The 12,796-nt window shown below is 42.8% G+C and overlaps 1 protein-coding gene across 2 annotated transcripts in view; it reads left to right on the forward strand.

The window, feature by feature from the left end:
• Positions 1-327: 327 nt before the first annotated feature.
• Positions 328-12,796, forward strand: part of CHRFAM7A (CHRNA7 (exons 5-10) and FAM7A (exons A-E) fusion) — a 38,094-nt gene continuing 25,625 nt past the window's right edge. Inside the window, exons 1-2 of one of the 2 annotated variants that reach the window (XM_048317786.1) lie at positions 328-776; positions 1,888-2,027. In XM_048317786.1, the coding sequence (XP_048173743.1) occupies positions 722-776; positions 1,888-2,027 (195 nt within the window). In that variant the 5' untranslated portion in view covers positions 328-721. Of the gene's footprint in view, positions 777-1,887; positions 2,028-12,796 lie in introns of those variants that run through there. The other variant, XM_048317787.1, reaches the window with a different exon arrangement.

Consider the following 12,796-nt stretch of genomic DNA (forward strand, 5'->3'; position numbering starts at 1 on the left):
CCCGCCTCACCCCCGGCAGCGGTTATCCTGCTCGGGGGACTGTGCTGCCCTTTGGGCTAATTCACGCCTCCCACAACAGCAGCAGCCGCTGCCGATGGCGAAAGAGAATGACCTGTGCCGAGGAGGGCTGAGGAGGGTGGAGGGTGAGGGGGGCTGATGCCCTTCGGCTTTTGGGGCAGCGCGGGCAGAGTGTGCTCCCCGGGGCGGCCGTCCGGCTCCCCTCCCCAGTTCTCCCGTCCCCAGGCAGCCGGGGCTCCCCGCGGTGCCGCTGCGGGCTCGGGGAGGGCAGCGGGTGCGGGCGGGCGCGGCTGCTCGGCAGGGGAGGGGGCCGCCCCCGCTCTCGGCTCTATAATGCCGGGGCCCCCTCACCGAGCCGCACCGTATCACTCCGGCTGCCGCAGCAGCCTGCGAGAGGCTCCCCTCCCTCCCCTCCGGCCCGGAGACGCTCGAGGATTAGGGAAGGGAGGGAAATCCATCAGGCGAGAGGAAGGGCGCGGAGGCGGGCCGTCAGCATCCCTCCGCTCCGCTCCGCCCGGGCCGGCAGCGCCGTAGGGCGAGCTCCGGTGCGGGCGCAGGAAGGGGCCGAGCTGCCGGAGGTGCCCGGGGCGCCAGCGGCTCCCAGCGGCCCGTACCGGCGGCTCGGGGCTGGCGGGGCTCGGCGGCGGGAGAAGCCGCCGCTGCTGTTGGCGTGTCCGTCCCTCGCGGCGCCGGCTCTCCCGGGATGGGCCTCCAGGAGCTGGCGGTGTGGCTGCTGGCGGCGGCGGGGCTCGTGCACGGTGAGTGGGCGCCGGCCCCGCGGGCAGCGCTGGGAGCCGCGGCGGGGCGGGTGGGTCCGGCGGGGACGGCTGCCCCGGGTCCTCTCCGGCACGGCGGCTCTCCGGCCCCGGCCGTCCCCTTCTCCCCTCTCCGAGCCTCGCCGCTGCGGCGGGGCTCGCCCCCGTCCCGGGCCGCGCTGAGGGCTGGCCGGCGCTGGGACCTGCTGGGAAGGGACACGGGAAACGGACGGTGGGGATGGGGGAGCGAACTCCGTCAAGGGACTTAAATGGTGGCTGCCCCAGGGCAGAGGCTGCGGTTTTCTGTGAGGGGAGTGCAGGACTAGAAAATTGGGAAAAGGAAAGTCCGTCTGGAGTGGGACAGGGAGAGCTCACATCCAGAGCACCTGTTCCTACCCTGTCGCACATTTCCCTTCATTCGACAACTGCCTCTGTCCCTGGTCTACTCTGCTCTAGTCATGTAGACCTGCTCCTTCCCTCCACAGAAAGACGGCAGACTAAGAATCCTCCTTGGATTTGAAGTGTAAAAAGGACGGAAATCCCCGAATACTAGCATGTATATTAATGTAGTGCCTATCATCTCTGCCAGGGACCCCGTACCCCACTTAATGAACAGGGAACAAAGCGGAGACTACTTGCCCCAAAGAGTTCTCTGTCTGAAGCAGCCTGAGAGCGATGTTCAATCTAACCTGTGGCCATTTTTCTCCCATTGTCTTACTGATGCCCTCTGCCGTATCTCTGCTCTGCTTTTCTGGTTATAGCTATGCCAGGACAGGTGTCAAATCACAGGTACTGTATTTCCTCTTCATCACTTCTTGCTGCTGGATCGAATGGTGCATACATTGAGAAAGCATCATTAGCATTTAGAATGTATCGCTCCTGGCCAGTCAAGAATTGATCAAAGAGGCAATCCCCCTTAAAGGCTGGGATGAACATTTGTGATTAGGATTTTGTTGCAGTAGCTAATGAACTATTTGAAATACAGTGGCATTTTTCTGGGAGTGCAGCAGGTGTAATAATAGATACATAATATCTGATAGGAGTGAAAAAGCATGCCTGAGCTTTTTCTGATGTAGAATCCTTATTATTTGTCTGTTTATTCCTGTGCCCAAAGAGTCCCTGCAAGGAGAGTTCCAAAGGAAGCTCTACAAGGAGCTGCTGAAAAATTATAATCCATTGGAGCGACCAGTTGCAAATGATTCCCAGCCACTCACTGTCTATTTCACTCTCAGCCTCATGCAGATCATGGATGTGGTAAGTCTGTAACTTTCTAGGAAACTCTTTCAAAGGGTGGATTTTTCCTTCCTAGAAAGGACATTTTAGATAGCAAAGAAAGATTACAAGAATTTGGAAAGCACAAATAATTCAAGACACAATGCCAAATTTTGTCTGCCTCTTTAAAGAACTAAACTTAGAAGTACAGTTTATCTCTTTCTTAGATCTCTTGTCAAAAATTCCCAACATTTTTAGCAGTACAAAATATTTCAAAGGGAGCTCAAAATGCACACTTTGCCTTTGGAATCCTTAACTGTCCTTAGAACCAACAAGCAGTGTAGTCTGGGAGGGATTTGCAAAACCAAAGTTCTTGATTTCTGGTGGTCACTTAAGAGCTGCCTATTTTGGAAGATGGAGGGGAGAGGAAATCATGGCCAAAATCCAAGTTATGTTATTCCTTTTGGTATGTAGACAAGATAGCTACATTCTATATGCTTAAATAGCTACTGTATTTGCAACCACACTTGGTTAGTATATCAAGAGATATTCCTGTGCTGTACTTGTACAATGCACTGTAGGATGATTTTGGGTTCAAATATGACTAATTTAAGCTTCACTCTGTCACAGTAGCACAGAGATGCAATTCAACGTATAAGTGGCTTTACAGTGTTTGTTTTTACTGAATTCAACTAGCTATGACAGCGAATAAGGAAGTTACAGTCTTAAAACTGTAGTTAACCTCAAAATTCCATTATCTTCCCATCAGATGCCTAAAGTTCAAGACACAGAGCTAATTTCTTCTGGAGCTGTCAAATGGAATTAAAACCCATACAAAATGAAAGGAAAATACCCACAGATCACTAGCCAATCTGGGTGTACTCAATGACTGGCAGTCTTGGCTAATACGGTTCAAAAGGGCGCTTTTGATCCTATGTCCCTTTCAAGAAACCCCCTTAGTCAGTCAGAAACCTTAGTTTTTGTACTGGCTGTTTAGTTACAGCTCATTCTGCTTGCCATAAAACTCACTGCATTTCTTTCTCAGAGATCTGGGATTGACAGCCAAAGAAAGAAACCAACCATGAAGTAAATTAAGCTTCAAGCTATTAAACAAATGAGTTTTCTTCATTGTCAACAAGAAGCAAATGTTGGTGGGAATGACAGCTACTTGCAATAACAATTACTGGTTTAACAAGCTAGAAACAAAACATGTCGCCATCATACTTTCCTGTAGTTCATATATTCACTTTAATGGCTTTTCAGCTGATAGCCTCTGAGTCTAGTTGGGAGTGAGACCTCTCCAGAGCCAATCCATCAAATCCCTCCTAGAACAGATTGAGCCAGGCTGGATCCTGGTTGCTGCTATTCCTTATGTGAAGTCTCTTCCATTCCACTCAGACTTTGCTGACAGGAAAAGGGAGACAGTATATGAAATCTTTTCTAAATACAGTAGATGTTTCCTACCTTACACTTCTAGTTTTAACCTGTCCTATTAAAACTAGAAATTTTCTACCCCATGGTTGTAGATATGTTTTTCTTTTAATGGTATTGCACATTAATATGCATGCTAGTATCAGCAGTACATAATGAGAGATCTCTAAGTGCCAATTGCCCCAGCTTAGTGTAGTTCACTAGAAAATAGTTACTTAATTGTCTAATGAGAATGCAAGCTGGCATAGTAAATCATACAAAATGTTTCTAAATGGGGAGGAAAAACAGTGGCAGCATGAGAAAAACGCAGTTTGGGGATGCATGACCCAAGAGGAGAGCTAGGAAACTAAGGGAGTGCTTAGACAGGGAGTACGTGGTAGGCCTGAGACACAGCAAAGGAATTTGGAAGAAAGGTGGAAGAGGATGGGATGCAAAATGGAATGTAAGAGGTTTGAAAAAGTGGACTTCAAAAAGAAAAATCTTGAGACAAAGACTAAGACATACCTTAGTGGAAGGAGAGGAAGAGGGGCTAATGGATGGGCATGGCTGCTCAGAGTCATAGCTTCAGTACAATGGCAGTGAAAATAAAGAATAGGATGTAGAGAAGCTATATATTTTTCTCTACTTCTCACCTCATGGAAACCCCTCAATCTGCACATAAAACTGGTCTTTGGCTTCTGCTTGTCTGGTATTTCAGTGCTGGCACGGAATCTTAACCTAACTTAGGCTTAGGAAAATTTCCAGCATACACATTTTTGAGAAACGGATTATTGAAATACACTGATATTATATAATTCCCACACCCGAAAAAATTACAGCCACCACATTTTTAAACACTGTATGGAGGTAAATACCTTCTAACAGTGTTGTTTTCTCTTGTAACATCCATCCCAATAACAGTATCAGAGGAGAATATTCAGCCACTTCCTATTGGTTTAGAGGGAAAACTAGGAATAGAGACAGCAGCAGTGCTGTTCCTACTCTACTGTATCTCATACAGAATAGTGAATGGCATAGAAAAACAAATGCAGTGAGTTGAGGGTGTGAAGTTTGTGCCTAGCCTGGCATTTGTACAATAGACATATCTGTATCAACTGTAAGTTAATATAATTGAGAGAAACTTATGGGAGGGTATCTCATCCCCAAAAGTCAGAAGATGAAACCTTAGAAATTAATGTTAAAGAGTCACACATTTATACTGCAAATGACTGCTTAGAGACACAAACATGAAAAATTGGAATACACTGAGATATAGAGCGATAGTTCAAACTCAATTTTTACTGCTATCTAAGTAAGTAGAAAAATCACAGTCTTATTTTAGTTTGGAAAGCGCCTCTAGAGTTTATCTTGTCCACTCCCCTACTGCAAAGATGTCTTAAATAGATCATGTTACTCAGGACTGTGTCAAGTGTTGACCACTTCCACAGCAAAAGTTTCCTCAACCTTCCTGGGCAGCCTGTTTCAGTATTCAACTTCCATCATGGTAGACTTTTCCAAACATCTAAGCATAACTTCCTATTTTTCAACTTGGGAATAGTACTAAAAAAACACTTCTAGAAAAATGAGACACCTTTTCTTCTTCAGTAAAATGGGTTACACAACAAAAAGATACTTTCGGCGAAGTATTCCAGATTTCTTGACCATTTGCAGCAAGGTGTGTATATTTCTGAATAACATAGCAGAAAACTAGAGAATGAAGTCTTGGCAAACCCACGTGGCAGAACTCATTCTTAGAGTAGCTGTCAGTGGTTCACTCTCAGTATTTAAGATTTGCAGCTTTCTGGTTTGAATCTAGAATTTTTACCAGCTTTCTATGTGGAACTTGGGGCAGCACTTTGGGAGTGTTCTAAGCTGATCTTGGCCTTTGCTACTGGAAGAGATCTCACTGAGTTCTGGGCTCATGCTCCCACAGCTTTGGCTTGCACCAGCGCCTCTCTGAGAGTTACCTCATCCTTTTTTGGGGGGTCAGTTCTCTACATGACCTGTACTTTGTCTTTAGATTAGCTTAAACTGCTCGCAAAACTACCTGTGGTGGTTCTTCACTAAACATGTCATATATTTCAAAAAACCCAAGCGAGGTCTGTCTCTGATTCAAGTTGCAAAACTTGGGAGAATGCTGGACCAATACTATCTTAGCTTGTGACTTCTTCAACAAGACTCATGGTGACAAACATTCTGGTGGGTATGAGTGTGACCATTTTGGTCTAATCTGATCATAAATTAGTTAAATTTTTTTACTAGCTGAAGAATCAGCATTTAATAATTTATTTAAGGAAGTTGAATTAAGCTACTTATCTACATGAATACTCAAATTCTTACTTATGTTGCATAACACTGTTTAGTCAGGAAACTTTCATGGTTCCTGCAGACACTTGCTGGCTAATTAAATAATTTACTATACAACAGTTTTAGCTTATTTTCCAGTTTCTCCTGTTTCTTTGTATAAAATTTCTAGTTAGGGGAAAGAAAAGCGCTGAATAGTTGTTTGTATGTAGTGAGCAGGAGCAGAATCTCAAGAGAAATCCTGTTCCTTTAGGGTGTTCAGCTCACTTGTGCAGACCAAAGGATAAATGAAAGCATGCAAACTTTTTTACATTTATCTGAACTTAGTCAAAGTTTGCTTATCCTACATTGCCCTTGGTTACTTGCATGACTTAGTTTTATATATTCAAGGGCTTTTGTCCTTGTTTCGTTTTACACAGTGAAGTGATCCAGCTGACTTCAATGACTTACATACAATGCTTTGCAAAGGCTCTGCATAAGGATCTGCAATTCGGTATTTGCAATCCAATACCCTGGACCCACTGGGCAAGATAGTAATGTGAAATATTTTGAAACTTTGAAAAGAAAATTATGCTGTCATTCAAAGAAGCAGAAAAGCTTCTGTAAAGAAACAGACTATAAAACAAACATCATCCCCGCCAAAAAAAGAAAAAAAAACAAGAAAAAAAAAGAGAAAAAGAAATTTAAATCTGGAAAAATGAATAAAACAAAAAAATCAAGAGGCTCATTGAAAAATGGTGCTAACAAGGTTCCTAAGCTATTTATCAGGCCTCAGCAGCCTCTTTGCAAACAACGGCTGTGGCAAAAGCTCATCAAATCTGCATTATTCTTTTAATTTTAGCATTCATTTGTGTACGTTAGAAAATATCTCTCCAAGCTTTATTTTCTTCTTAATTTGCGGCTTGATCTTTTTTCCTGCCATGCTAAAGGGAGAAATTGTTTGCACTTTTATTTTGCAGCCATTTCCATTCCACCACAATTTATTCCTTAGAGTTTAGAAAACTGGAAAGGTGCTGCGATATGCCTTCTGATATTTTTAGTTAGTTTAATACCACGAAAGTTACTGGTTATAACAGAAAACAGGGTATTCTATTTTTCCATGAAATATGCAGAACAGATCAGACAAGAGTCTAAAATATTCTGGTAATTGATCTACTTTAACAAGCAGACAACACCTCTCCCTACCCTACTCTGGTGAGATATTAATATACTAAGAGCAACTGCAACCTTATTTCTGTGATACTTGTCCATCTTTCCTGTGCTTCTAAATATCTTCTGGATTTTTAAACTGTTCTGTCAGCATCTTTCTTTTACCTAGTCTTCTCAACCAGTGTTAGGTCTGGAAGGATATTTTAAACACAGGAGGATGTGTAGGTTGGAATGGGAAGCAATGAATGTACACTAATTAAAGACAGTTTGCAGGAAGGAAAAAGGGACTGACTAAAGGCTATAAAAAAACCCTCCTCATAATAGTTCGCTTGAGGACATTAGAGATGTTCATTGTATGTGAAAATCAGAACTTCTATTCTGCTTTCTGGTTCCACAGGAGAGGTGTTTGGAACGGTTTTGTAATACAAATCAGCTGGGGTTTTTCTGTTTGTGTGGGTTTTCTTCTTAATAGGAGTTAGGTGAAGCAGTTTCTCAAACATTTTTCTTATTCTTTGTGATACAAATATCAGCCCGAATCATAAAAACTCAGTGCCTCTTTTTTTTTTTCCTAACTGCATTGGTATGGATGCCCCATTAACTTAAAAAGTGACTAAACATCTACTTCTATGTCACTTGTGATGAAAAAGGCTTGTAACCTTCCTGTGAAAAGCACAGCTAAGGTGCTAGCAAACAGACTCCTCTGTGACACTGTTGTAGAGCACAGGGCCCACCACATAAAGGCTTCACATTTTACACAGGGCCTCTTACTAGAACAACAGAACCTGCAAAGTCACATTATCTAGTAATTATTAGTAGTCCTCACTAATCAGCTAATGAAACAAAATCACAGTGCAAGATGTAATTTCTGGGAGTCAGATCTGGCTAATACTTGGTCTTATACAAAGCTTTTAATTCACAGATGTTTGGGACTGAAATGAATATACTCCTTGTAATATTCAGAGTTGTTCCTCTTTTTAAAAAAGACTGTCATGTTCAAATACTAGACAATACAGGATGTCACTATTTAATACACAAGTTCATATCTTTTGTTTTGACCAGTATGGATCAGCTTGTTATGGTCTGTGGTAATTTGTATGAAAAGATTGAAAGTCCTGTATTTTTCTTCATAAATGTTCTTGTTCTTGGCTAGTGGAGCTCCACTGACCTGCACTGGCCAAGGATGTGGCTCCCTAAAGTACAAGTGCTTGATGAGCCTTTGCAGCCCTGTGTGCCTGGTAAATGGTTTCCCTGTTGCCATGTTCCTGGGAGAGCCATGGCCTCAGCCCCAGCCGAGGAGGAGCCCTGTCCCTGTGTGTGTGGCTTGGTCTCTGCTTGCACAGACCAATTACACGCTCCATAAACGTGCTGCTCCTTGGGAAAGCCTCTTCTGCTGTGCGCAGAAAGATGGGAGCTGTCTGGGTTCCTCCTGGGTTTGATTTGCCTCTGACTGCAGTGTCAACATGCACGAGAAGGGAGTTCAAATACAGGTGGCTGCCCCTGCTGAACCCATTTCCTTTCTGGAAAGGCTTCTGGAAGTGCTGTGGGAGGATGCTGTGGGCTGGGTGATTTATGTGGGGAAAAGCAACTCCCAGGTAACCATCACGGCCTCAGCCCCACTCCTGTAGTGTGATCTGTGTGAGTCTAAAAGTTGGCAGGAATGTGCTGCAGCAATCTTGGGGATGATGGCAAGGGAAGGCAGGAAGTGCTGCTAAAGCAAGGTGGTATTTCTGTTTCTGTTCTCTGTCTCTGCTCAGGGCTGCATTCTCAGAGGCCCACGGATACAGTGTCTGCTTTTCTCTCAGCAAAGCACATGCTATCAAGTTTCCAGTCATTTACAAATCTAATATTGCTGACAGCAGTTGAACAAAGTATTGTCAATGGATTGGAAGCAAACAATTCTATATCTATTAACAGCATATTAACATAAAAACATTCAAATGTTAATTATTTCAAATTTAGATGATACAGATGTGAATTCTTCAGTTTCTCCTGAACTCTTCACCGTATTTGCCTGAATAGACTACTAAACAATCCAACTGTTCCCAATCTAAATATATCTGTGAGTTACAAAAATGGAAAAGAAAGAAAGATTAAAAAAAAAAAATCTCACAATGGGTCAGCAGTGGGGAGCCTATTTGTACAAGCACTTATATAGAAAAAGAAATCTTTTAAAATTCACTTAGAATTTTAATTACTTAAATAATTTACTGTGTTAGCCAATTTATTTTTAATTTATTCAAAATTAAAAGATTTATTTTCCAAGAATAACCAAAAGCAGCCTGAAGTAAATGTCTATTCAGATTTAACCTTCACTTGTGCTTGCATTTTCATGCCTGTTACTGCAACTAGAATTTGATTTGTAAAAAGAAAAGGCTGGTAACCCTGGCTTCAACAACAGCTAACTGTGAAGCACTAAGAGCATGGCATGAAGCCATGCTGCTGCTCATTGGCAGCAAGATAAGAATATGATATTCATCCAGTTCATCTCTCCCAAATCATCTGGTAGTGATGTGAAGCCACATTTGCCTGGTTTATAATCTTGTCTCCTCATTCCTTGTGTGCTCCTCATAAAAAACTACCCTGAAGGGAAGATGATCAATAACCATGTGCAGAGTTGGGGGACACATGCACATGTTTAATTATACAGCACTGCTACTTCGAACTTTTATTGGCTTTTGTTGCATTCCGTCAGGAGTGTTTGCACATTTCTGTGCTTAGCATCCCCTTAATTACTCTCAGTAACTACACAAGTGTTCTGGTTTAGGGTTTGAGAGGAAGGAAGGAAGGAATGAAGCCTCTTACCCACCATCTCCAAAACTAAATGCAAGATTGAGGACAGAAAAAGTAATGAGCACTGGCAGAGCTCAAGAAATTCAGATGAGCATTTTTATGGATTTTGGAGAGCTCACTCCATCTCTGTCCCCACAGACAGAAATAATCTTTTCACAGAGGAGAATTTGCTCTTTTGTGTTGCGGAAAAAGCAGCCTGAAGGACCGTGTAGGTGTTCTGACATTTCAGTCGATGCTTGCTGCATTTGTGAAAAAACAGAGATGTGGTTGATTTCCATCAAAGTATTCCTTTCAGCTAAGCTCACAGTTTCTCAGTGCCTTTGTAAGTGATCCTCTACAGGCATATAAGAGAACTGGGGACAGTATGGATTTTCATGGAAAGCAGGAAAGGAAGACCCTTAAAAGAGGACTCTCAAATGTGTCTATCAGAGGACATAGGGTAAGGAATAACTAGAACCTCTGTAATACGATTCATCTTCTTGAATTATTGAAGCCTCTTAGCAATACTTCTGTGTCAAGAGTTGCAGAGACATTCAGCAGGATAAGCAATGTGTTTTGTACTCTGCCCTTCCCAGGAAGTTTTTTAATTGCCATGGTGATGTCTGTGCTGTATCCTAGATTGAACAGAGAGCCCAAGACATTGAAGATAATGGGTAGTGTTACATACCACAAGAATTTTGGAGCAACTCCTTCTTGCTTAGTTTTCCTGTACTTGGAAGGATGGAGGTAGGATGTAGTATAGTTAGAGAGACTCTCTGGAATGAGTAATAGCACTGTGCTGTCTGATCCTCTGAAGCTGGCTTTACATATGTCCATTTGTCGTGCACAGAGCTATTTCTCGTGATTGTGTACGATACCTCTGTCTCTGTGGCTCTGGTGTTCCTCAAAGGTTTCAGCTGATGCTAACTCATGGAAAATGTGCTCTGGTCAGGTGTGGAAATTTTTGTTGCTGTCACTTCACAAAAATAGGATAGATGAATGCCAGCAGCAGGCTGGTGCTGGAGCTGTGTGCTCCGATCACACACAGGGAGAGGAAGAGACAGCTTTGGGTTCAGCTCTTTTTTCTCCCATAACTTTCTCTTCTCTCCTTGAAGAAATCACACACACTTTCCTTCAACTTTAGTCTGCTGGTACATTCAAGTGTAACAACCTGACCTTTCAATTTCAGTGTTCAAAGGCTTTGATTCCCTCTGGTTTTAACACTATGTAATGAGTGGGGCTATGGGGGCTCTATTGTTTGATCTTATCTTGTGGAATGGTTGGTAGTTCCCAAATTCCGTGTTCAGAACTGACATGCCTGTCTGTGTCAGACTGGCAATCGTAATCAGCACCTAGAGCCTATTTCAGGGTTCAGTCCTCTCAACAGAAGTCTGCTACAAAATATACTGGAATCAAGACTTATTTGTAAATAAAGCAACAGAACACAGTTATTACTTTGCATGTTTGCAATAAATTTAACTGCACTTTAAACTCTATGCTGTATTCAAAAATTGAACTGAGTGAAACCTACAACTAATCATGGAAATTCATAACGTAACTTGAAAAATACAACTTGCTCTTCAAAAATATATTTTTCACACAAGGTATGCTGATGTATGTGATTAGTTATGCTGTACTCTGCTCATTTTGTATGTCTTATCCCTGCTTGTCTTTGCAAAGATGAAAGTGTTCATATCTAAATACAATCTCTTGTTAACAATGATGTACTGAAAAAAAAAAAAAAGAAGACAGACTGCTGTTACAATTACATCCCCATGGTAACAAAAATGGTACATCATGAGGCTCTTACACATATTTATAATCTCAGCTTCTTTTTCCTGGAACTCTGTGAAAGCCACTTCTCCAGCCCACTGCCAGGACAAAGCCCTGGTGCAGCCAATGGCAGCACAACTCAGACCTAATAGAGCATATCTGGAACACAAAGACTTTCCTACATCCTAAGAAGGCTCCTCACACAGATGGTGTGCTCAGAGTTAAGGTCACTCTTTTATGCTCTTTCTGCAGCAGCTTTTTGCTGTGATGGATTTGCATCCATCTGGGGAGACCTGTGTATGGTCTGAGTAAACTGCCTTTCTTTTAAAGCAATATAAAGTAATTGGGGAGAAAGCAAATGCTTTTTGCAAAAGCATGTAAGACACGTTGGTGTGGAGAAAATGCTGGCCTTTTTCAGACACAAACAGCACAAGTTATAAAAAAAAAGGCAAAACAAACAACCCCCCTCAGAGTTCACCCAAATTAGGTTAAGCAAAGTAATCTGACTCTCTATCTCATACTCCAAACTCAACCTTAACCCAGGTAAAATTCAAATTGTAGTTTTCTAATTTTTAAGAAAAAAAAGAGATATTAAAAAAGCCAAAAATGAACATCTACTCCTCCTATCCCAGCAGCACAGAGTGCTCTAGTAATATTTTAGCATTTTAACTTCAGAAACCTTTCAACTTCCACAGAACTTTAGCTTGAAGCAGAAGCATACTTGTCTGTTGTATTCAGGTTTACTTCCTCACTGTTTTGTTTCACTCTGTGTACACCTGAACAGTGCATGGGACAGAGGAACTCCAGGCTTCAATACCTGTGCAGAACAGATACCTGAAAATCCCTGTTTTTTTCAGACTTCCACATAGGTCAAACTCTACAGTTACTAAGTCTGAATTGTAACTGTGTGTAAGCTCATAGTAAACCTTGTATTAAATCTGTGCTGGCAGAAGTGTTAAAGACAGACCAGAACTGTAAACTAGAGCACCTGTCCACCACTCTCACCTGGAGGTTTCCTTTCCTCCTCTTCCATTCTCTACCTCCCAGCTGCTGGATGCTCTTCCTCAGGAGTGTGGCCTAGTGACTTGCAGACCATCCTACTGCAGTTTCTATCCCATGGAAACAGGAGCTCGCTGTGGCTCAAGCACAGCCTCTGCACCCCCTGTCCCAGGACCCCCTGCATCCAGCACCACAGGCTGCTTTCCATCCACACTGAGCTCACACTGCCCTGCTCAGCCTGGCCCTTCTCTTGGTAGAAGTGAAACCAGCCCAAACCAGGAAAATGCTAAAGATTTAGGGGACTTCAATAAACTTTACTCACTGTATCACAAATTAATGTGCGGAGGAGGTGTCCCTAGAGGGAAACTCCGCCTGTTTCCCAAATATAACACTTAAGTATCACAGTT

The sequence above is a fragment of the Corvus hawaiiensis genome, chromosome 13 (genome assembly GCF_020740725.1).
Source record: "Corvus hawaiiensis isolate bCorHaw1 chromosome 13, bCorHaw1.pri.cur, whole genome shotgun sequence".
In the NCBI taxonomy this organism is placed as follows: domain Eukaryota; kingdom Metazoa; phylum Chordata; class Aves; order Passeriformes; family Corvidae; genus Corvus; species Corvus hawaiiensis.